The sequence below is a fragment of the Eschscholzia californica genome, unplaced genomic scaffold (assembly GCF_041429995.1).
Source record: "Eschscholzia californica isolate CP2 unplaced genomic scaffold, dmEscCali1.0.p SCAF_5, whole genome shotgun sequence".
NCBI lineage: Eukaryota > Viridiplantae > Streptophyta > Magnoliopsida > Ranunculales > Papaveraceae > Eschscholzia > Eschscholzia californica.
This window is the reverse complement of record NW_028238472.1, coordinates 39,766,613-39,788,686: the sequence shown is the minus strand read 5'-3', so window position 1 is coordinate 39,788,686 and position 22,074 is coordinate 39,766,613. Positions and strand designations below refer to the sequence as shown.

Below are 22,074 nucleotides of genomic sequence, written 5' to 3'. Positions count from 1 at the left end.
TGATTGGGAAGCAGTCTTAATTGAAGTTACTCTAGCTTCACTTTCGATTTTCATATATACCTAAGGAGACGGCATGTCCAAAACCAGTCGGGAAGCTTTAGATGACCTCCATTTATGATCGGCAAGAACAGTATGACAAAAAAGGAATGCAACAATCACTCGTTAACTTAGAGTTCATTTTTTCTAAATAGTTTAGATTTTCAAAAAAGAGAACAAAAATATGTGGGTTTTTTTAACAGTGCCCACAATACTGGCTGCAAGATATCTTAATTCCAGCTTTATACTGAAAAACAATTTGACTATAGAATTTCATGCAAACCCAACATTAAGTTCCCCAAATAACAATCGTATAAATAGCAGAAAATTAATAAACCTTTAAAAATCTGTTGGGGGACCTAGCCCATCATAAACCAAAACCCCAATATGAAGAAGGCCCAAAACTAAAATTGAACAAAAACACCTCTTAAAACATACAAAATCAGTCATCAATTTACTACAGAAGTTCATAATGTGTATAGAATTCCTCGAGAGCTTCGCATCTTATAGATCAACAAGCCATTGGCATCAAACAGATGACTGTTCTTACGTGGCCGGAACAAACCAGGATTTTTCAACCACAATTAATCTCTGTTCAGTTCATCTCGACTTGCCTTTGTCGTAGGGAGCTAGAATGTTCAAGCCCATTCTCAGATGTTACGTTAGACGACGATGAAGAATCAGTATGTGCTTGCGTGTTATTTCCGTAATTCGACTCGAGAGGAGCGTTTCTTTGTGGACCTGGTGCAGTGGGTGTTTCACCCGCTTCGGCTAGTTTCTTTAGGAGGTTCATTACAGTGGGAAGGAATTTGGTAGACAAGGAAAGAAGCGCTGGTAGCTGCATACAGAAAAGGTAAACCTAGTTATAGTTTTCTGTTTTCACATTACAAGACATGATACTTTAAATTTTTGAAGGGTTTGGTACTCACAGCACCATTGCGGAACTCAGCCGAGATATCGAGCTGTACCCATAGAGCTTTGGCCAATAGAAAGGCAACAAAGATAACACCGAGATATAAAGGGTTCCTGTATGAGAAATATATAATTGTCAGTTTTGAAGCAGCAATAGTTTCAAATTTTTGATATCATATTTGTCTCAGTGCTTCGAGTTAGCAACGAGCCAATTAATACCTTAGGAGTGTCATAAATTCGTTGAATCCCAGGACTACCAGAGCAAGAATTGCCCATGGAGGCGGTAACCAGTTGTTGTTGCGTCTATTTGCTTCCTGAAATGCACGAGAAATCCTGTCAGGCACCCTTGGCAGTAAGTCAGTAACTACCAAAGTTTCACAAAAAAATGACTGTCAAAGATGAAAACTATCCAGATAGATTAATCAAACACCTTGTTCTTCATGGCCATGTACTTCTGACTATGTGATGTTAGACCTTTATATTATTTATGTATGGTACAGACATTCCGCTCTTACACATCTTCACCTCCTCGTTTTTTTCTCATTTAAAATTGTTAATTCCAGATTCTTTCTTTTGCTGGTTATATAGAAATTTTATTAAGTTGAAACATAATAATTAATTACAAATTTTATGTCTACTATCAATTTAGGAAATTTATATAAGAGAATCAAATGATATTGGTATATCCTTTTGTTAGTATCCACTTAGAGGATTGTGGCTTCTGTTGGTAGAATAAAGAAGAAAAATGGTTGTAAATGAAGGAAATTAATCTTCATCTTCGGAAGCATACCTGGGCAGCAATGGCCTGAGATACACTATATTCAGTTTCTGTCTTGAATTGCCTCCACAAAGACTTGCATTGAACAGGTGTAATCAGAGTATTTGAAGCAGGAATCTGGACAAAGAGCGGACAACAGTGACAAAAAATTTATTGAGAACTGATATTGGAATATCAATACTTCTAAATATCTACTCCGACGACATAGTAAAGGAAATGCTTTTAACCACTGACATGCATTTAACTTGTTCATCACTGCAGATTCTAGTCTCTAAGAATAAGAGTACACTAAGATGCTTGATTACCAAGTCTAAACATGAACATAAGCTTTCTTTCCTCAGTAAGCGTCTAAGCTGTTTACCTCTTCCCAAGTACTTGATGCCAGAGGATCAAATTTTGTGATGCTGTTGCTAGGATTACTAGTGGTATCCACTAGAGCAACAGAGAGAGTTTTCTCAACTTCATCAGCGTCATCATCCAACCGAATCACAGCCATAACAGAGAGCAACTTCAAGGACTGAAAGAATAGTAAGACTCGTTAAGGTTTTCACAAGCAATACAATAAAGATTCAGACGTAAATTTGTGGCTTATGACATACAGCAGATCGAGCAGTTTTTGTGATCGCCCGTATATCTTCCTTTCCAGTCCACACCCTTGGCATGGAATCGGGATCGCGGCTAAATAATGTCGCAAACCTGTAACAGTTTCAAATATTTAATTCCGGACACAATGAAGCACTGGATCAGCATAGGGTAAAACTATTATCGGGCTCACGTACCTATCCTTCATGCGGATCAGGACCCTTCCAGCTTCTTCTCTTGCCTTTGTTTCAACCACACTTTTTGCATATTTCTCTAGGTTCACAACCATTTCACTCAGAGTTTTTTCATCAATGTCAAAGCCGGAGAGTGCACCAGAAAACCCAGAGACGGCTTTTTTGGTCTCCTTTTGGAGAAGATTTCTTATGGCTGGCCATGTATCACTGCTGGCTGCATCTAGAAGGACTTCCACTGGTTCTGATAATGCCTTGTTCAGTTTTCCCTGCAGGCATATCCAATGTACTTACTAAATTCGGTCCTCAGAACAATAGTTCTTTATATCAAGCAAAACAGATATATATTCATGTCTGTATATCCCACAACATTACTGTACCTCGTACTCTGCGGTAATCTCAGACAACTTGGCAGCTCGGACTGAAACAATATGTGCTTCTATATCACGGCGAAGCTTGTCCCGAACTTTGGATGCGTCCCAGTTTGCTTGTTTAATAACCGCATCTGTAACCTTTATGATATTAGCATACTACGAATAACTCGTTTATAAAGACACGATTTAAAAAAAGAATTAGTTGACCACCATCGAAAGAGGAGGCACGCAAGTACTGTCTGAAAACTTGGGCGTGGATTATTCAGGGGAAATAACAAAATAAAGCTAGTTAATGGTTCTAGGTCTTCTGAGTTCTGAGAATTTATCACAAGGCCATACAGTTATACCTTTGCTTCTTCATTGGAAATTTGGAAAAAAAATATCTTAAAAGAGATATGGTCAAAAATCATGCTTCAATGCTGTAAGCCTGGAACAACCTAATATTTCCCATTTAGGCTTTATAGCACACCGTTTGTATTTCTCTGTCTTCACGTAATCAATCCCATGTTATTTGATGACAGGAATACAGATTCGGTAGGAGGCAGAAAAAACAGGCTGCTGACCTAAAATTGACCAGAAGATTCATCTATTCTCACAGTTGGGTTCATTTCTTACACGTAAATGGATAATAATACAAATGAACTGCCGACATATACGTACCTGCATATCCTTCGTCAAATGCACACAGAAAAGAGTGTGTACAATCAGAAGCAGCCAAAGAAAAACCCTCTCCTCCATTCACAGCCTTATCAAATGCTTCCTTGAAATTATCTAGGGTTTTCGACCGTAGATGTCCAAGCACAGAATGATGAGCAGGTTGGACTAGCTAAACATATCAGCAAAATACATGCCATGAGATTTGCGAAGAGAATACCAGGAAAAGAAAATTAATACAAAAAGAGAAAGATGGAACGAAAAGCAAACTTAAAGAAAGAAAGAGAAAGACAGGAGAGGGAGGAGAGATGTAAATGTAAACAATATCATCTATTTCAAATATCGATATATTTGATGGAATCTTTGAAGTAGCAAACCGAATAAGACATTAAGAAAGTGATTTCATGGATTATGGTTTCAGATAAATAGGAGTTTTCCTGGAAACAGATAGCTAGTTATATAACTGAGAGTCTATAAATAATTGAATAATCTCAATATTCCAACATGTAACAAGAAAATTGTAAAGAAAAATGTATAAATTGATAAGAACAAACAATATACAAACCATAAAGCTATTTTGTTCTCAAGAAGAGCAACCGAGATAAGAAACAGTAAAAGTAATTATGAGGTATGAATCAAAGGATCCAAATTTAAGGTGAAATGTGTCTAAGACAGATGATCAGCCAATGCTTTGTCTCCTAGAGTAGAATAAAGTTCCCCAAAGCTACATCATAACTCCTTTGATATCCACCTTGTTATCTTTGAATATGGCCTTCAAATAAAAGTCATGTTCACTGGAATTTTGAAGTATTGCGACAGGGTAGTGCGACTCAGACACAAAGTTAATATTTTTTAGAAAAGTGATATCGAATATGGATATTCCACTTGAAGAAATTAAAACATTTATCTGTAAGCAATGTCTATGAGCGCTCACCCCGGGACTGGAGCATTACTTAACAATTTCAGTAGAAAACAGACGGAATATAAAAGAAATTATGTTAACTGCCTCCAAGGGACACAAATTTTTTTGCAATAGTTGAGTGCATATTTATTCATTGAAATGAAGAACGAAATATAATTTCTATAAAATGCATAGAAAGAAAGGCTCTGAAAATATACTTGCAGTAGTTTAGATTCCAGAAGCTGCCTCTTTGCGGTCCTTACACCTTCATCAAAATAAATTGCTTCTGAATCATACCTACAACAACAAGGTAGATTCAAGAACGAAATATCGGAATAGGATTCACTCAGAAACCCAAGAGGGACAGTTCTATACTCGTACGAAGATGGCAACTTTGGATCCAACAAGATCTGCTAAGGTATCTATTTCAGATGTAAAAGCAATACTCACTCTGACAGGCATTCATCAATGATTGAACTAAGTTTCTTTCCAAATCCCGAAACAAGACCAGATTGTGCAGCCTCTTCCAACTGACACCATTCCTGCAATAGTTGTAAAGAATAACATGTAAGATTAGCAATCTGTAAAACAAGAGATTACCAGAACCAGATATATAAAGAAGTCTTAGGCTCACAGCTCACTGTACTTGACTGACCAATAAGAAATTCTCACTGTTTACGAAATACCCTTTATGCAAATCTACGTCAGAGGCCTTACAAAGCCTTGGGCTCACAGATCATATAATATACTTGGTTCAGTATTTACAAAATATTCCTTTGTGAACCTAATTACTTCAGAGGTCATACAAAGCTACTAAACCTAAATTTTGAAACACATCACTTCTTAGTGCCCGTGAGGAATAACCAGTACACTGAAATTGAGAAATTGTAGATGAGAAACACCAAGCACCTTGTTCTCTGCCAAATATGCATACTTTTCATTGGCAATTTCTTCACAACGAACCGTAGCAACCATAACCTGTAAAGCAGAGGTGGTGACAAAAAAGAGATGTTAGATTTCTAGCATTTTACAAGTGATTACAGAGGGAGAAATCATTAACATTATCACCTTATGAGCAGGAAGGTCGAGATCCTTGTTCTCCTTAATAACTTGCCAGATCTGTTGCGCACTAAAGGAAAACCCAGATGCAGGAACTACACCCTGTCGGTCTCCAGCAAGACCACCAGGAGCAATGGAGTGGTAGAATCGCTGCCTTAAAGCAGCAACCTTAATTATGGAAAAAATAGTAACTACATCAGCAATCCAGAATTTCGTGTACAATAAACCACAACAAATAACATGAGTAAAACATATTTCATACAAACTCTCATCTATGTAATAATTAGTTGTACGATACCTGTTCTTTAAATAGCTCTTCTTTTTCTTCATAACTTGAAAGTGCTGTGACCTCAACCTGAACATGTATAAGTAGTTAGACCCGTTATGTTGCAGCACTTGTATTTCCGTAGCAATATACATAATCAGACTAACAACTACTGACTACTGAGTTGAGACATAATGACTTACATTGAAAAATTCACTAAGTGGGGTTTCTTTGTGGGCTTGTGGTTTTGGAACATTATCCCATATCTGCAACAAAAAATATTAGTTAAAAGAAAGAGACTACACAACTACTAACGTATCCATATTGCTAAGAATAGGTCATACCTTCTGGATATCTTCCCTCAGGACTGGTTCTAAATTTTCCAGTGGTGTCTGCAAACAAAGAAATGACAAAAAAAATTATTGCTCACTTGCTGTCCGATATGAAAAATCCGAAAAACAATTCGATATGCCACTAATTTTTAACTATGCTTCGATATTCAGGAATGTACCCTTGTTTTGTCACGTATGACAAACAGCAAAGTCGTTTTACGAGGGCTGAATAACCGCATCATAACCTGTTACAGAGACAGGACCAAGAAAATGAAACCAAAAAATATTTTTGCTTCAGCAAAATCTCCAGAACCCTTCAGTTCAGAACTTCCAATAAATAATTGATGGAAGTACACAAGAGATGCACACAAGATTTACCTGAAATACAGTCTTTAAAAGAGGCTTATTTGCAGCTTGCTCACGGCCAATATCATGACACCACCTAGAAAAGTTCAAAAATAATTTAAGAACGGACACCTGGAGACCATAACAAGGAACTTTGATACAAAAGAGAGAAACTCACAATAGTAAATCATTGAGCTTACATGTTTATAAGGACTATATCTGATACTGCAAGAGCGAAAAGGGCACTCTGCTTCTCAAATGCAGTATCATCCTACAAACAATTAAGAGTGGCGCGTAAAGAGAAAGAAGCAAGATGAGTTTATATAATTGTGATAAAATACTGACATAACTTTATCAAGAAGAGAAAGTAAATAGATCAATAAGACATTATCATGCGGCCATATGAAAATAAGGCACCACAAAACAGAAATTATTTTTGTAAACATTAAGGCACATGCAAGTTCAAGTGATACCTTGTAATCTTTTGAAACTTCCAATTAAAGTGATGTTTTCTTGTATTATCTAAAGCTACTTCACGAGTCAATATGAAGTGAGCTCATTGAATTTGATAAAAAAGTGTGTTAACATTAACAGCCATTTTCGTACCCAGAAGTATACACTCACTTTACCACTTTCATCTGGACCGACCAAATTGATTTATATGGTAGCAATTGCATATAAATATACAAAATTAAGCATAACCTAAGCATTCTCGGTGAATATTCACGAAGTTCACAGCATACAAGGCGAAGCCTAAATTCTTAAAGTCAAATAGTCTATTACTCTATTATTATACTATGAGTCAATGACATTAGTATCAATTATATGCAATGAGAATTGAAGTGTTCAAGGGTGAAGTCAAGAGTAATGCACTAAAGAGAGGTGAATAATGAAAAAATGTCAGCTAGGGATGCAATAAATAAGTAGAGTCTTGCAAGGACACCTCTCCTCGTTCTCTTCCATCTGTACCCTCCAAATCCATGACGAGTGTACAAGGTTCAATTTCAGCACATCTTGCCAGCCAAATACCTTTAGTAGTTTGAGATCTGAAAATGAAAACTATGTTTTTAAGTGGTCCACATAGTTGACTGTAGTAAAGTAACTCAAATGTATATAAACTAAGTCTAGAGATAACGATTGGAAACTTGCCTTCCTCTAAAAGCATCCATTTCTCTAAAGTTGGTACGAAAGAGATGATTCAAGAGTGTGCTCTTTCCTGCCCAAACCAAAGGGAATAACGTCACTTTTTGCAGTGTCAAGTTATGTAATATTTTGAATAGAAAATGGAGCACATAGAACCAAAAATAATTGGACCAAAGAGCTTCTAGACTTACACGACCACAACAACCATGGGGAATAAGATCGACTGAAACTCTAAACCTAGAAAGAGGTCAAATATCTTACAAAACCATCTAATTAAATAGTCAATTATGAAACGGCCGAAGGGTGGTGAGAGGAAAGAATTTAGATTTGGGATCTAACTCTTGGAGGCAAAAAAGATTAGATGAAAGTGTACCAAAAAAAAATTGAATCGAAGGAATAAGAAAGTTCACGCTAAGAAAAGAGATTACAACTCACTGTCAAGTGATGAAATTACAAAATGTAAAACCTAGGAATTAGTAGATGCATACCACTGCTTTGTGGACCCATGATGGAAACTACAGCGTAAGAAAGTCCACATTCCCCCAGCTTAACTGCCTTGACGAAATTGTCAAGGCCACTGACGTTAAATGTACCATCTCCATCAATTAAGTGGGTTGAGCAACATTCATCCATTTGTTCTGAAAAAAGAAATCATATTAGCAAAGGACATAAAGAATTTCCAAAAGCCCAACATTTATCTAAGAACTTCATATTAACTTCGATAGGTAATAAACAGTTGATGTCGCTTCTAGATCTCTAATAAAACGCAAAGGGGTTCAGATATACAATTGTTAAGCTTCATACATTTCTTCGATCTTCTTCCCATAATATTACCTATAGTTGAGCACTATACAGTTATCCTCTGTAAATCCATTATCATTAGTTACTCCAAGAAAGCTCAATCAATCAAGAAAACCCCCAACCCAAACTCAACAATTATGCCAAAAAAACATTGAGGTTAACTACTCCCTCCCTCACACTATGACTAATCCACATAATCAATCCAGCTACTCCATATTGGAGCTATTTGTAATCAAAATTTCACTCAGTAATGTTCTAATTACTCTTGATCCAGAAAGGGCAAATCAAGATACATGTTTCTCCAATAGGGTATAAAATTTTATCATCTGATTATTCCTCAAACAACAATAAATTCAAAATGAAACATAAATTAATACCCTAAACAGTTGAAAAAAAAACCTAAAACCCACAATAAACACCAACTAAAAATACCTCTACCAATAAGAAGACTACACTAATAAGGTAAAATTGAGATCCCCAAATACCTAAAAACACCAGATTTCAATAAAAAAAACAACAGCTTGAACATGTTATTAGAATTGATCGCACAAAATTTAGAGAAAGAAAGATTAAGAGACGTACCCATTGATTTAAACAACACGGGTAAGAATCAGAAGATAAAAGTAATGAGAGAAATTCTAAGATCTTGTCTGTTGAAAGGGAGATCGACCTGATGAAGAAGAGAGAGAAAGTAGAGAGAGAGAGAGACGATCTGAGAGAACATAAGAGGTAGCCACCACTAGGAAGAAAAAGACTTTTCAAAAAAGTAAAATTGAGGGTGCTTTGTGTATAAAATGAATAAAATACGGTAGAAAATGAGTATTCGTATAATTATACGGTATTGGGGGGCGTATATGGATTGATGATACTACTTTATGCTTAGAGAGGTGTGCCCCCTTCAGGCCCCTTCCAATCTTTTATCTCACCGACTCTAGTGGGACCGACAAACCGTCCAGTGGTTCTTTCTCATAATGTTGTTTTCATTCTTTTGTTTCTTTCTTTCCATTGTATATTCACAACCAATGTAATTGTGATATAGTCTATTCCCACCCTAAGATATAAGCCCCAAGAGCACGAGATCGAGTCCGACCGAACCCGCCCGATATCCACTTTTAGATGTAGGTCACTAGGTCTGTAATGGATCTTCTTACGCCAGATTGTTCAGGTGGTGGGGCACATATTTCGAATAGTTTACCTTACCAAATACGAGAGGTTTCAAGTTTCGACGAATTTTAAGTTCGGTAGTTTAGAATATTTAAGTTCGGCCACTTAACCTTACCAAAAAAAATTGGTGTTTTTAAATTATTTATGTTATTTTATACGTCTTTCAAATATACTTCGTAAATTTTAGGTTTAATAAATTGTACAACCTATATTTACAGAAGGTGAATAAATGAATTAGTGAGTTTTGAGGTGTCTTGTGTCTAGATTGGTTGGCACTGTCATTCTCATGTAACGCTAACGCCATCACCTATTTTAACAGTTTATATTATTTTTTCATCTTTATGATGCATACGTATATCGTACAGAACAAAAATCAATTGCACATGTTGTATTTTATTATGCAAGTATTTTCCAAAAAAAGAACATATAAATTTAGTATCGTGCTGCCACCGGCCTAACATATCTTGATTGAGTTAACAATTTTAAGTATTTGTTATTCCCATTCCCGTCTATTTTCTCATTTGTACGTAATTTTTTACAAATGTAATTGTCTTTGTACTCTATGTTTTGTTGTCATCCCAATTTTCATTTAAACATCAAATTTATAGACATTGGCAGGTGACATCTGTTTTTCATTTGAATATTAGTCGTCTGAATCAAATTGACTCTCAAATCAGTTATCCGTGCGAGTTAAACAAAAACATTAATTCTAAATTCTTACCCAATTAAATTTGTACCTGGTTCAGATTTCTCTAATTCTAAAATCTCTTCCCACATGTCCAATCACGTGAGAGTACAAAAAGGGGTATTGTGCAGCTTGTTGTTGTATAAATTCCTTCCTGTGAAACAATATGGCATTTAGTGGCATTGGGGCTTCTCAGAGTTTTTAGGATAATGATATTCTGGGAATTTAATATAGCCAGCCACCCTGTTTGTGTTTCTTTTTTTTTTTGTTAAAGGAGCCACCCTGTTTGTTGGATTCTAACAACCGAAAGTGTTCCTAGATTAATAGACTATTGTCCATCTATCACAAAAGTGCGAGTCAGCAATGACAAAAAGGCTACATATATATGGTCCACACACACACACACATATATATACTATATGCTTTATACGACTACATTTGTGCAACCACGAGGATGTCAAAAACAAATTATGCACGTATATTTTCAGAATTAGAGTATAAATGTTATCCATAACTTGTATTAAAATTGTTCTAAGTGAACCGAGAGATTCAATAAGTGTACATTTACAAATTCATGTGACAATTGTTTATCATTCAATTCGCATCTTGAGAATCTTTGAGAGTCGTTTCGATGTATTTTATCTTTTGTGCATACAGTTTTCATGTACAATTGCAAGTCTGAGTTGTTTATAAACTAACTTTGACATAACCAAAATTAATTAACATTTAAAGATTTAATTGCCAATCATCATTAAATGAAATTTCTGCATATTATTTATCAATTATTAATGTGTCATTAGACAAAGTACACAAGACCTTTTCTTTTTTGGACAAAAGGGGATTGGAACTAGAGCCTTGACTATAAAATCTACTAACAAGGTCATTAAAAAAATATCAATCTTATCTTTCTTGTAGTATATGTTTCTAGGGTTAAGGTTTCATACTTTTACAAGGGCCAAAAAGAATGACCTCAAAAATTTAGAACCATTGGGATCCACATTGAGAGAGCTTGGGAAATGAATAGCACATGATATAGGCTATATTTATTAAGTTAGAATAATAATAATTTCATCAAAAAAAAGTTAGAATAATAATATTTTCTTATAATAAAAATGTGACTCATTCAATCATTCTGTTTATATCATTGCCAGGTTTAAGGTGTTTGATACTTTGATCTGGTCCTATAGTTAATACCAATTTATTCTACTCTCTTTGTTTCTCTCATCTTTTTAGTTCTCGTGTTAATTCCAGTGCTAATGTGTTGTGAGAAAATTGGTTTATGAAGATTTTTGATCAATTCTCATAATATGCACTACATGTATCTCTTAAGTTTACACTTTAGTTACATCGGTGTGACTATCTAATATTGATATTCTTTCTCTTTCCTATCACTTAACATTGCAGATTATTGCGTATGTCAATTTCGAAAAAATTTGTGTAGAATCGAGAGAAAAATCGGTGAAATACAAAAAAGTCTCACTCTAGTCGACACCCGAAAAATCTTAGTCCTTGGTCCGAGACAGCTTTCGGAATGGCTCGGGATATGCCTTGGTCTAGGTCCGAGACACTCTCGGTTAAGACCCATAGGCTTGCCTTTGCCAAAACCGAGACATGCCTAGGCATGGGCCGGACATAGGATGGCCTAGGGACAACACGCTCCAAACGTGTCATGTCCCTTAGCTCAGATGCGTCCTAGCCCTAGGCTGGACGCGTCCTACTGTCCCAGATTGTGGACATTATGGGCGGAGTTACGCTTACGAGGCAAAAACACCGCCAGGTTTGTTTACAAAGCCTAGCGTTGAAGCACCACCAATAATATTCACAGACGACGACCTGATAGGGGTGATCACTCCACATACCGATCCACTGGTAATAACAACCGTGATAACCAACTGGAATGTCGAGCAAATTTTGGTCGATATCGGTAGCTATGCCGAAGTCATGAGCAAGACATGCTTCCAGAAACTGGGGGTAAATTCTCAACACCTTAAACCTTATAAATCTTACATGAACCATAAAATGATAGTGAATTTTGTCACTATATTATTGTTATTATGGTAAATAGAATCTTTCCATGAAGTTATCCATTTTGTTAGCGATACTATATCCATTGTGATGATGTGAAGTAAAACCATAACTTTTTATCGAATTTGTAGTGCAAGAGAGCATGCTCGATGGTTTCATTACAGTTACAAGATGGACACTCTAGCTGATTATTAATGTATTTACCAATTCTTTACGGACTAGTGGAGCTCTTGTCACTTCCATATGAATAAAGGTATTCGTGGAATAGTTTAGATTTTCCATATAAAATTTCATAGAGCTAAATGTGAAGTTACCGGATTAAGTTAAAGTGACCCTCTAAAAGAATGTCAATGAACCAGGTTATATATATTTGGGTCAAAAGTTTCATTAAGAATACACTCGTCCGTCAAAACTTTCATTAAGAATACACTCGTCCCAGTTGTTATTATGAATAAGCTGAGAAACGACCCAAGTAAGAGCGGAATTATTATGATTACGAAGATGTGGAGCATTGTGAACTTCCTACAATCATATATGGTCTGAGGGTATAATCATATATGACACTTACTCCGGTCCGGTTCGGGCTCCACGGACTTGTCAGAAAAAAGACTGTACCAAACCCAAAGACCGATTCGATAAAGAAAAGACCGACCATTTTAAATCGCAGTTTTTTGGTCGGGTTTTCTCGGTCCGGTCTGGTTCAATTTTTACGGGTCTTCGCACTTTTTAGTTTCACCCCTAATTGCACCCTGTATTGGGTTCAGTACGTGCTAGGTTAATTTTCCAAGCTTGATTACGAACATTGTGGTTTATAATTAGAAGACATATGATTGACGAGTGGTTTATAGAACAAAACCCTAAAACACTCTTTCTTTCTCTCTCTGACTCTATCTCTCTCTGACTCTCTCTTTCTCTCTATCTCTAAAAATGATGGAATTGGATTTTTGCGGCAGATGCAAGGCGAACTTGAAAAAAATGAACAAAGCTCAAGTAATGGAGCATATCAAACTACATAAGATTAAACTCGACAAAGAAGGCAAGGAGAAGAAAAAGTCATATTTTCCTGCCAAAAGTTTTGACAGGTAAGCTACACAAATCTGTTTCTAAATATAGATCTTCATCTTCCTTTTCTTGCTTTTAATTCAATTTGTAATTCTTGTAGGGCACGTCGATCAGGATCCAAGTGATGGAGTGGCCGCCGATAAAGGTAATCTTCCTGTTCTTGCCTCAATTGTTGTAATTGGATCTGAATACAAATAAATGAAATGGAACCTGATTTTGTAAGTCTAAATTGGATCTTTATACGTTAAATTAGATCTTAATACAAATTTGGTGTCACTGATAATCCTTGTTTAGTCTAAATTGGATCTTTATACGTTAAATTAGATCTTAATACAAATTTGGTGTCACTGATAATCCTTGTTTAGTCTAAATTGGATCTAAATTAGATCTTACTACAAGTTTGGTTCACTGATAATCCTTGTTTAGTCTAAATTGGATCTTTATACGTTAAATTAGATCTTAATACAAATTTGGTGTCACTGATAATCCTTGTTTAGTCTAAATTGGATCTAAATTAGATCTTACTACAAATTTGGTTCACTGATAATCCTTGTTTAGTCTAAATTGGATCTAAATTGGATCTTAACACAAATTTGGTCTCACTCGTATCCAATGTGCCTTGTTTAGTTTTAAGTGTGGAGAAAACCCAACCTCTTGAGCTAAGAGAGGCCCAAAACCACCCAAATACACCTACATTATGCCCCCTACCACACAAGGGCGAGGCGGAGAATTTTGAAGTAAACATTTATTGATCAGAAACCTTACTTGGATCAAGATCTGTTATCATGGCAGCAGAATTGAATAGAGTGTTGGGGAGATTACAAGGCTGGTTGACCTGTATCTTCCTACAATCAGCTCCCCCTTTTCCACAAGCCCAATCAAGTGCCATTTGAAGTACTTCTTTTGGTGTTTGCTCATCTATATGCACCATTCTTCAAGTTGTCCCTCTATTATTAAAATCATTATCTTAGTTAAAGAGACGATTCCTTATAACGTAGGATAAGTGGACACATTTATTCTGATATAGAGGTCGCTTATCCCAATGAATATGGTTTCACGGATAAGTTGGCAGCCTCGAACGGTATTGGTCTGTCTACTGAGACAAACGACCTCTATGGTACGATATATGTACTGATTTATCATTACTTATCAACTTCATTACTAAATCAGTCAAAATTCAGACCAAATCAACAAAAAAAATGAAGTGGGTGATATCTAATCAAATTACCTGATTTTTGTGGAATGACCATAATCAGTATGAGAACAATCAGAATTAACCTTGCCATCATAGATAGATATGGGTTTTCTAATTTGGTGATGGTGTTTTTAATGTTCACTCAATTGGATTAGGAAGAGATATTGCTCTCTATGTGTGAAGTAAGGAATATTTAGAGAAGTGCATAAGGTCACCCTTTTCTATAAAGTTGTCTAAATGTGAAGTAAGGATTATTCAAGGAAAATAACAAAATAAAGCTAGTTGATGGTTCTAGGTCTTCTGAGTTCTGAGCATTTATTACAAGGCCATACAGTTATAAGCTAAAAACTTTTTTGTGCTTTTCAGGGTGGGTGAGATGCAGTTTGGCCCTAGGAATGGTTATGATTTCTTTTTGTGACTCTCTATTAGTGAATTGTGATATTTGTGTTTGAATTCTACTAGCGAAACCTTACTATTCAGCTATTTTTTCTGTGTTGGATCTCTAAAATTGGAATGACTTAAATGCATGTTTTGTTATGATATCTTCAGAAAAGAAGAACGATTTCATTTCATGCTTGTGCTATTTCAAATTTAAAGGATCGTAATCTTTGTCACTTACCATGCGTTGTTGTTCTGGGCTTGCGGAAGCTAAAGCAGAAGCAAGAGTGCCTATAGGAACTGGCCCAGTTGCTTCATATACCACTTGACCTGCCATCTGCAAAATTACTAAAGCCATTATAACATGTTTTAACAGCATCCATCACTGTTAATTATGAGTTTGTGTACATATAATTTCCACTTCAACTAAGTTGCTTACCAAAATTATCACACAAGGGGACAATAACAATGAACAAAGTAATGCCAGATTGAAACTTTAAACATATCCAAGACTGAGGGGTTTCCACAATGGTAGAAGAAAACTACAACCCCAAAGTGAAAAAAAGGCTTCAATTCTTTACAACATACTCTGGAAGTGATCAAGTAGAAACAAATAGTAAAATTGTTGTTTGGAATTCTTTCACCCCCACAACCACACCATCAAACACCACTACACATTTCACTAGCACACCTTCCAGTGACACGACGTCACCACCACCATTTCCATCATCTCACTACCGCGCCATCCCACCATATCATCCACCACTATACCTTCCAACACCACAAAACTATCACCACTACCACAACTACACCCACACCACCGCCATTACTATCATACCTTCCACCACCACGGTATCCACCTTGGCACTACCACACCATACACCATCACAATGCCTTTCACCACAACCAACACCACTACACCTTCCACGACCACCACCATAAAGCCATCACCACATCGCAACACAACCACGCATTTGATCATTATACCTTCCGCCACCCGTACTGCCACATACGCATCACCATCGTCAATACACCTTCCACCACAAAACCATCACCATAACCACCACCACACAAGTACAATACCATTTACAACCACACTACCACCATTTACAACCACACTACCACCGTTGCACAATCACACAATTCAATACCACCACCACCATTGTACCATCACACCCACGACTATCACCATTACACTACTACCATCCACTACCACCATTGTACAATCAATTATGTGATTTCACATAACGATATCACCACCACCATTTCCGTCATCGCACCCCCACGCCATCCAGCACTATACCTTCCACCATCATTACTTTACCTTCCACGACCACAAAACCATCACCATTATACCTTCCACCATCACCAATATCACCACCACCACACCTACAATACTACAACGACCACACCATTATCAGTATGCCTTCCACCACAAAACCATCACCATTCACAGTCAATCATGTGATTCATATAACAAGCAGAACAAAATATTTAGAGAAAAAGAAAAACTCAACTAAGAAAAGATCCAAAGATTTTTCTTGGAAAACATTGCCAACTCTGATCTAATAATTTCAGCAAGTATATACAAAGAGTGATGCATAATTAAGGAAAAGGTCAAACCTTTACTATGGATCTGATGATTTTGCTTACTAAAGTCCCTTGAAAGAAAAGATCTCCATCAGATCCTAAGGCATATGTTACATCTGTTTGGACAAAGAAGGAGAAGAAGAGGAGGAGTTTCAAACTTTCTCCTATAACGTTTCATGAAACTTACATATAGCTTCAAAAAAGATTCAAAAAGGCCTGGGGAGAGAAAAGATCTAACCTTTTTTTGTTTAAGTAATCGCCTGATCCACTCCTCATGTAGATCTTCTTCTTCTTCTTCCTATGTCAAGCAAAAAAAAAAAACATTTTTTAGAGAAGTAAAAAAATCTAAACTTTTTAACTGAATCAATAGAAAATAAGAGAATTATACCTTCAATATAATAGATTGAGATGAGTTTGTTCATATCTAATCAAAAGGTCCAACCTTTGCAACAGATCTGATTTTCCTTTCTGAATTACTTGAAACAAAAGAATTCCATCAGATTAGATAAGGAGACGGTTTGGGTCTGTGATGCTTCTTCTCTCTCTCTCTCCCTCTCTCTCTCTAGTTGGATATCGATGTTGTGGTGGCGGTGCCGGAGACGACGACGGAGATGAAGGTTTGGTTTTGTGGTTGTTGATACTCGTTATGTTCCGAGATCGAAAGAAGCAAAAAAAAACTCATGTTTAGGTTGTGGGCGAAGTTTAGTTAGAGAGAGAGGGTTTGACCTTCAGATGTCCAATGTGTACAGAATACAAATCTTTGTGACCATTGGATGTGTAACTATAATTAGGTCTTTTCAGCTTGCTGTGTGGGTCCTACCAACCAAAAGTACTTAAACTCTGTTCACATGTAAACCAGCGAATCTAGTTCACATGTAAGCCGTTCTGGCCCCCTATGCGTCTGATGGGTCGGCCAAAAAGTTTGTGGCACTTTTGTTAACAAAATCCTACAAAATTGAAATTTATTTCGCCTCTATCGGTCAAACTAAACTATAAAACATTTATGCGATTAAAATGATTCGTTCATCACAAATTAGAGGTGAAAACGTAATTAATCTTTATTTTGATGTCCATCAAATATCTCATATTTTTTCTTTTCTTTTTTTTCTAATAAAGGAAAAAAAAATTCTTACCAGCTAAGTTAATTATTGGTCACCCTTGACTACAGTTGGGTATCTTGTCGAGCTCGGGTATCTATGGGTACCTCTAATTCGTGTTCGGGTGTTTCGATTATCATACATCAATGACCAATGGACTCGGCGGACGGACACGGGCCAGAAGAAAGCAACATTTTCTTGCACCGATAAAGGGACTCGAGCGGATCAAGTATGGGGTCAACCATCTTTAGATATGAGATCTTTTTATATTTCTTTTTTGTAAAAAAACAGAAATCACCTACAAACCCAGTGGCGAAGCGAGAATTTTTTTCTATGTAGGGACACATTTAAGACAAAGAAAATAACAAATTCCTATGATACAAGAAAATGTTTTTTTATTGTTTTTATGGATTCAGTTTTCGTGGATCGAAAAATTGAAACACATAAAAAATAATATTAACAAACACCTCATAAGCATGTATAGACATAAAGTTACTAACTTCAAAATTAATGATAAATTAAAATTATTTTGAAAGCTAATCTATAAGATACTACTAATCACCAAAATATTTTACAGCTTATAGAGAAAAAGCAAAAAAGAATACCTTAATTTAGAATGGATTGAAAATGTTACGATACCTCAATTTAATTTAACTAAGAAGAACAAAAAAGAAAAATCAAAACACCTAGCTATTTTATTTAAACGTCACGACTAAGAAAAAAATTCGATTGTATCTTCATAAAAAGATTCGATTATATCTTCGTAAAAAGATATATGACGACTACCAAAATATATAACTTTTGTATTCTTATTTGTTTTCTATTTGAATTGAAATTTAGGTTTAAATTGGTAAAATTACTGTGGAGTGAAAAATTAGTAATTGAAATTAAAACAACTAAAACGTTACCTTTTAATGGTTAGAGTGAGGTCGTTGAGCTGCTAGCAGTTGGTACATTAATTTATATACGATCATAAATCAAAAGTGGTGGGCCATTTGGGTTTCCAAGCTTTTTAGTTTTAGTGGGCCTATGCTTTTTGAGTTAATGGGTTTGACACATTAAAGAACTAATTTAAACATGGACACACTAAATGCACCTATTTAAAAGGAAAGGAACTCACATTTGGGTGCGTGCCCTCATGTGGACTCGCCCCTGTACAAACTCTAACCCTAAAAATTTATTTTATTTCAAAATTCCCAGGAACTTCGTAGATTAACATCAACAAGATTAGAAAAAGATATAGATTTACACACAAATATGAGACAAATATATACAAATATTCATCTTTTGCATGATCATTTTTAAAAAGAGTGAGAAAGATACTGAAAGAACGAGATATATGGATACACACAAATCTATATAACAAAACAGGGAAGGTTTTTGATGACTAGGACAAAATAAATGCACCTGCTCTGCTTAGTTGGCGGGTGATTTGGACAACCACATAGGCATCTATTATATAAATCTGACCGTCCATTTCTCCATCTTTATATCCCAACATTTATATCTCTCAAACTTTTAAGTCTCAACCTTTGTGTTGTGATGACCATCAATAAGCCCTCGACAAGAAACAACACACTCAACCAAACTCCATTATCGAACCTTTTATTGACCGTTACTCTTACTTGTTAGCTTTCTTAAACGATCGTTTCCTCATCTTCAGTCTTCATTTAATAGAGAGACCATTATTGTTTAAAATAACCAAGTCTCTCCTCTCCCTTCATTGTTTCATCTTCCGTTGTTTTATCTCTCTTCTCTCTCATATATGTAAGAGCAACAGTCAATATAATCGATTGGTTCTAAAATTGCTTTTTGTTTCTCTCTCTTTGGTATTGAATTCTCTCTGTTTATATCTAGATTGTTGTAATAGAGAGATGAAATCTTTTGGTGCTAATCAGTAATCATATTGGGGCAATGGTGAAATAATTCGGTTAGTTTGGATATCTAGGTTATTATCTTCTTCATCGGATAAAATGGCTAAATAATTTTATTTTCGTGATTAGGTTTGCCGGGAATTTACGAAGGAACTTTTATGTGTTGGAGAATAAGAAAATAGAGAGCAGTAAAAAACTTTATATTTAAGATTTGAAAACTTCTGATTGTAGAAGATATTCTTAGGTTTATGAAAGTTTCTTCTCACTTATCTTATTAATTTTCCTGTACGAATTTCTCTGTTCAACTGATATAGTTCTTATATGAAGTCCTTCAATTCATCTCCATTTTGGAATTTGATTTACTTTTACTTTAAACTCACTGTATTTTCAGGTTAAGTGAGGAACTCATAAGGAACAACGTGACTCGAACATATAGCTATCTCAAAGAAAACGTTGAAACTTCAAATCAGAGTGTAATATCTTTTCACTAATTACTTCGTGAAAGTTGGTTTTGCAAATGAAAAAAGTCTCATCTCATTAGTATTTTTTTGACTATTTTTTATTATTTGATCTGTTACTAAAATATTTTGTTGAATTCTTAACAAATATATTGGTGGAAATGGATTTCTTGTCTTGAGTATATATCTTTTTCGTTCTTTCAATATATTCATTCATATTCTTAGAAAAAATAAAACACATGGAGTTTGTGAGTGGCACGCTTGGTTTGGCCGGAACTCAAATGTTGCAAAGAGGTCGGATGTGGGAAAAGAAAGATGTACCTATGTCCTGTTTTTATTTTCTTGTAAAGCTTCAGGATCCTTTAGCGCAAATTTTCATCTTAGCATTCCTTACCACGGCCGGGTTCGCAGAAAGATCGTTCTTGACTTAGATTATACAAGCTCTTCCTCTTTTGACTGTAGCCTTGTTAGTAATGGATTTAAATTACACAAAGACTTATGGGTTGGTGTAGGTCTAAGAACCTTAATAGATTGGTTGGTGTAGGTCTAAGAACCTTAGTACATGAAGAATAAAATCCGTTTGATGAGAAATTCAAAGGCAAAGAACTCAATTAGTGTAGATTATCCAACAATAGTGGGCGAAGTAGCAGAGAAGATAGATTAACATTTGATTCTTTTAAACGACACTGTCGCCCGAAGACAAGCTTCGAAATGGGGTAAGCAAGAATCTCAAAAAAAAATTAATTTATTTTTTAATGAGTTTCAGGTTCTTGAATACATCAACAAACTTGCACAAACTGGTGTAAAGAATTAGGTTTTGACTGGACTAAAAAAGAAATTGCCACCAATATGTATAAAATAAAATTCTAACGTATGATGAAATTTATATATACAAGTTATGTACAAGTTAGCCAACTATGCTGATTCGAATATTTTTTAGGTTCTCATGTAGTTTGCTTAGACTACAAATAAAAAAAAATATTCCAACTTGGAGCTCCAGAAATAAAAGCAACAGTAGGAAAAAATGGGACAAGTCTAATATCATAAAGGTAAGATGTCAATTTTTTCTCAATAGTTTTTCTCATTGCGGTATATGAGCTGATAAGGCTAAATGAATTGTCGCTCCATTCTCACTGGACTCTAACGGTTCTGGGTAGACATTAAAGGAATATTTAACCTATCAACTAATCGAGGCAGAGACATTAGTCATTTTGTCTAGAGGGAGGTTGGATTCATTTGCTTTGATTATTGATGGAAAATCACTTGCTTAAGCTTTAGTAAGAAGATGTGAAGAATATCTATATCGATTTAACTATTGGTTATGCATATATTATTTGTTGTCGTTCTTCACAAAGCAGGATTGAATGAATATGTGAAAGTCCTAGCATAATACAAACTTGTAGAGGTTACTAAGACTTTTCTAGCGAACAAGTTCTTCCATCATTTAGTGATCAAGTATTGAAAAAATTAGCCATATTTCCATGCTTATTGTTTTTGGATTTTTTTTTCTGTTTCATCACCAGAGTATATGTACAATTTAAGTGTCCGTGCCGAAGGCACGTGTTATACCTAGTCTATATACATACAAGAGACATGAAATTTATCTTACAAACCTACATTAAAACCAACAAAATTTACATAATTAATCTTTCTGCTTTTGAAAGAAAGCCATACGTCGAACCTCTCATCTTCTTCGCCGGAAAATTGAGGGCTTTCACTCAAAACTTCTTTGTCTTGATTTCCTTGTCATTGAAAAAAAATCAAAAAATCAAGCAAACTATTCATAGGAAGGAGTTGAAAGTAAGGAACAAAAGAGAAATGTCTAGAAATTGGCAAAGTAATCAATGCGCATAAGGAAATTACGGGAAATCTCTGACTCAAACATACATGGTATTAATGTGATGAGAAACGACTAAGGGTTCACACTAGTAAAAAAGGAACGCGTATTCAACACGTGATAAAAGGATTCATGATCAATTGCTTAAAGAATAACGAGGAAACCGCGTGATGAGAAGAACAAAACGAATTTGACATCAGGAAATCAAAAGGGAAGGATGAAATCTATTCTTGAGAAAAGCTGAAGGCGTTCAAGTTTCTCACAACCAAAAAAATATGTAAATACCCCTAGAAAGCAGAGCTGGTTACTTAACGGGTTTCGTGAACAACCCTGGTC

At 35.5% G+C, this 22,074-nt stretch overlaps 1 protein-coding gene and 1 long non-coding RNA gene across 2 annotated transcripts; both read right to left on the bottom strand.

Moving 5' to 3' along the window:
• Positions 1–264: 264 nt before the first annotated feature.
• Positions 265–9,399, bottom strand: LOC147539157 (protein ROOT HAIR DEFECTIVE 3-like). The gene is made up of 23 exons (XM_086639070.1): positions 8,956–9,399; positions 8,061–8,210; positions 7,579–7,645; positions 7,373–7,475; positions 6,630–6,700; positions 6,463–6,526; positions 6,264–6,329; positions 6,097–6,144; positions 5,956–6,018; positions 5,786–5,842; positions 5,497–5,655; positions 5,338–5,406; positions 4,879–4,970; positions 4,647–4,725; positions 3,534–3,699; positions 2,880–3,004; positions 2,506–2,768; positions 2,326–2,422; positions 2,088–2,243; positions 1,739–1,843; positions 1,168–1,262; positions 966–1,062; positions 265–874 (listed from the first exon to the last, which is right to left on the bottom strand). The coding sequence occupies exons 1-23, from the start codon at positions 8,957–8,959 to the stop codon at positions 632–634; spliced, it is 2,439 nt and encodes an 812-aa protein (XP_086495196.1). The 5' UTR covers positions 8,960–9,399; the 3' UTR covers positions 265–631.
• A 4,675-nt stretch (positions 9,400–14,074) lies between these two features.
• On the bottom strand, positions 14,075–17,240 carry LOC147539156 (uncharacterized). Its single transcript, XR_015225854.1, has 5 exons — positions 16,861–17,240; positions 16,711–16,770; positions 16,506–16,588; positions 15,124–15,219; positions 14,075–14,256 (listed from the first exon to the last, which is right to left on the bottom strand). It is a non-coding gene; the product is annotated as an uncharacterized LOC147539156 (long non-coding RNA).
• Positions 17,241–22,074: the final 4,834 nt, after the last annotated feature.

What these genes read in the sequence shown, in the direction of transcription:
- LOC147539157 (XM_086639070.1), bottom strand. An exon ending in ATGGATGCTTTTAGAGGAAG is followed by an intron (nt 7,476 to 7,578) that starts GCAAGTTTCCAA and finishes TTTCATTTTCAG; the next exon opens with ATCTCAAACTACTAAAGGTA. An exon ending in TTTTAAAGACTGTATTTCAG is followed by an intron (nt 6,330 to 6,462) that starts GTAAATCTTGTG and finishes TCTCTGTAACAG; the next exon opens with GTTATGATGCGGTTATTCAG.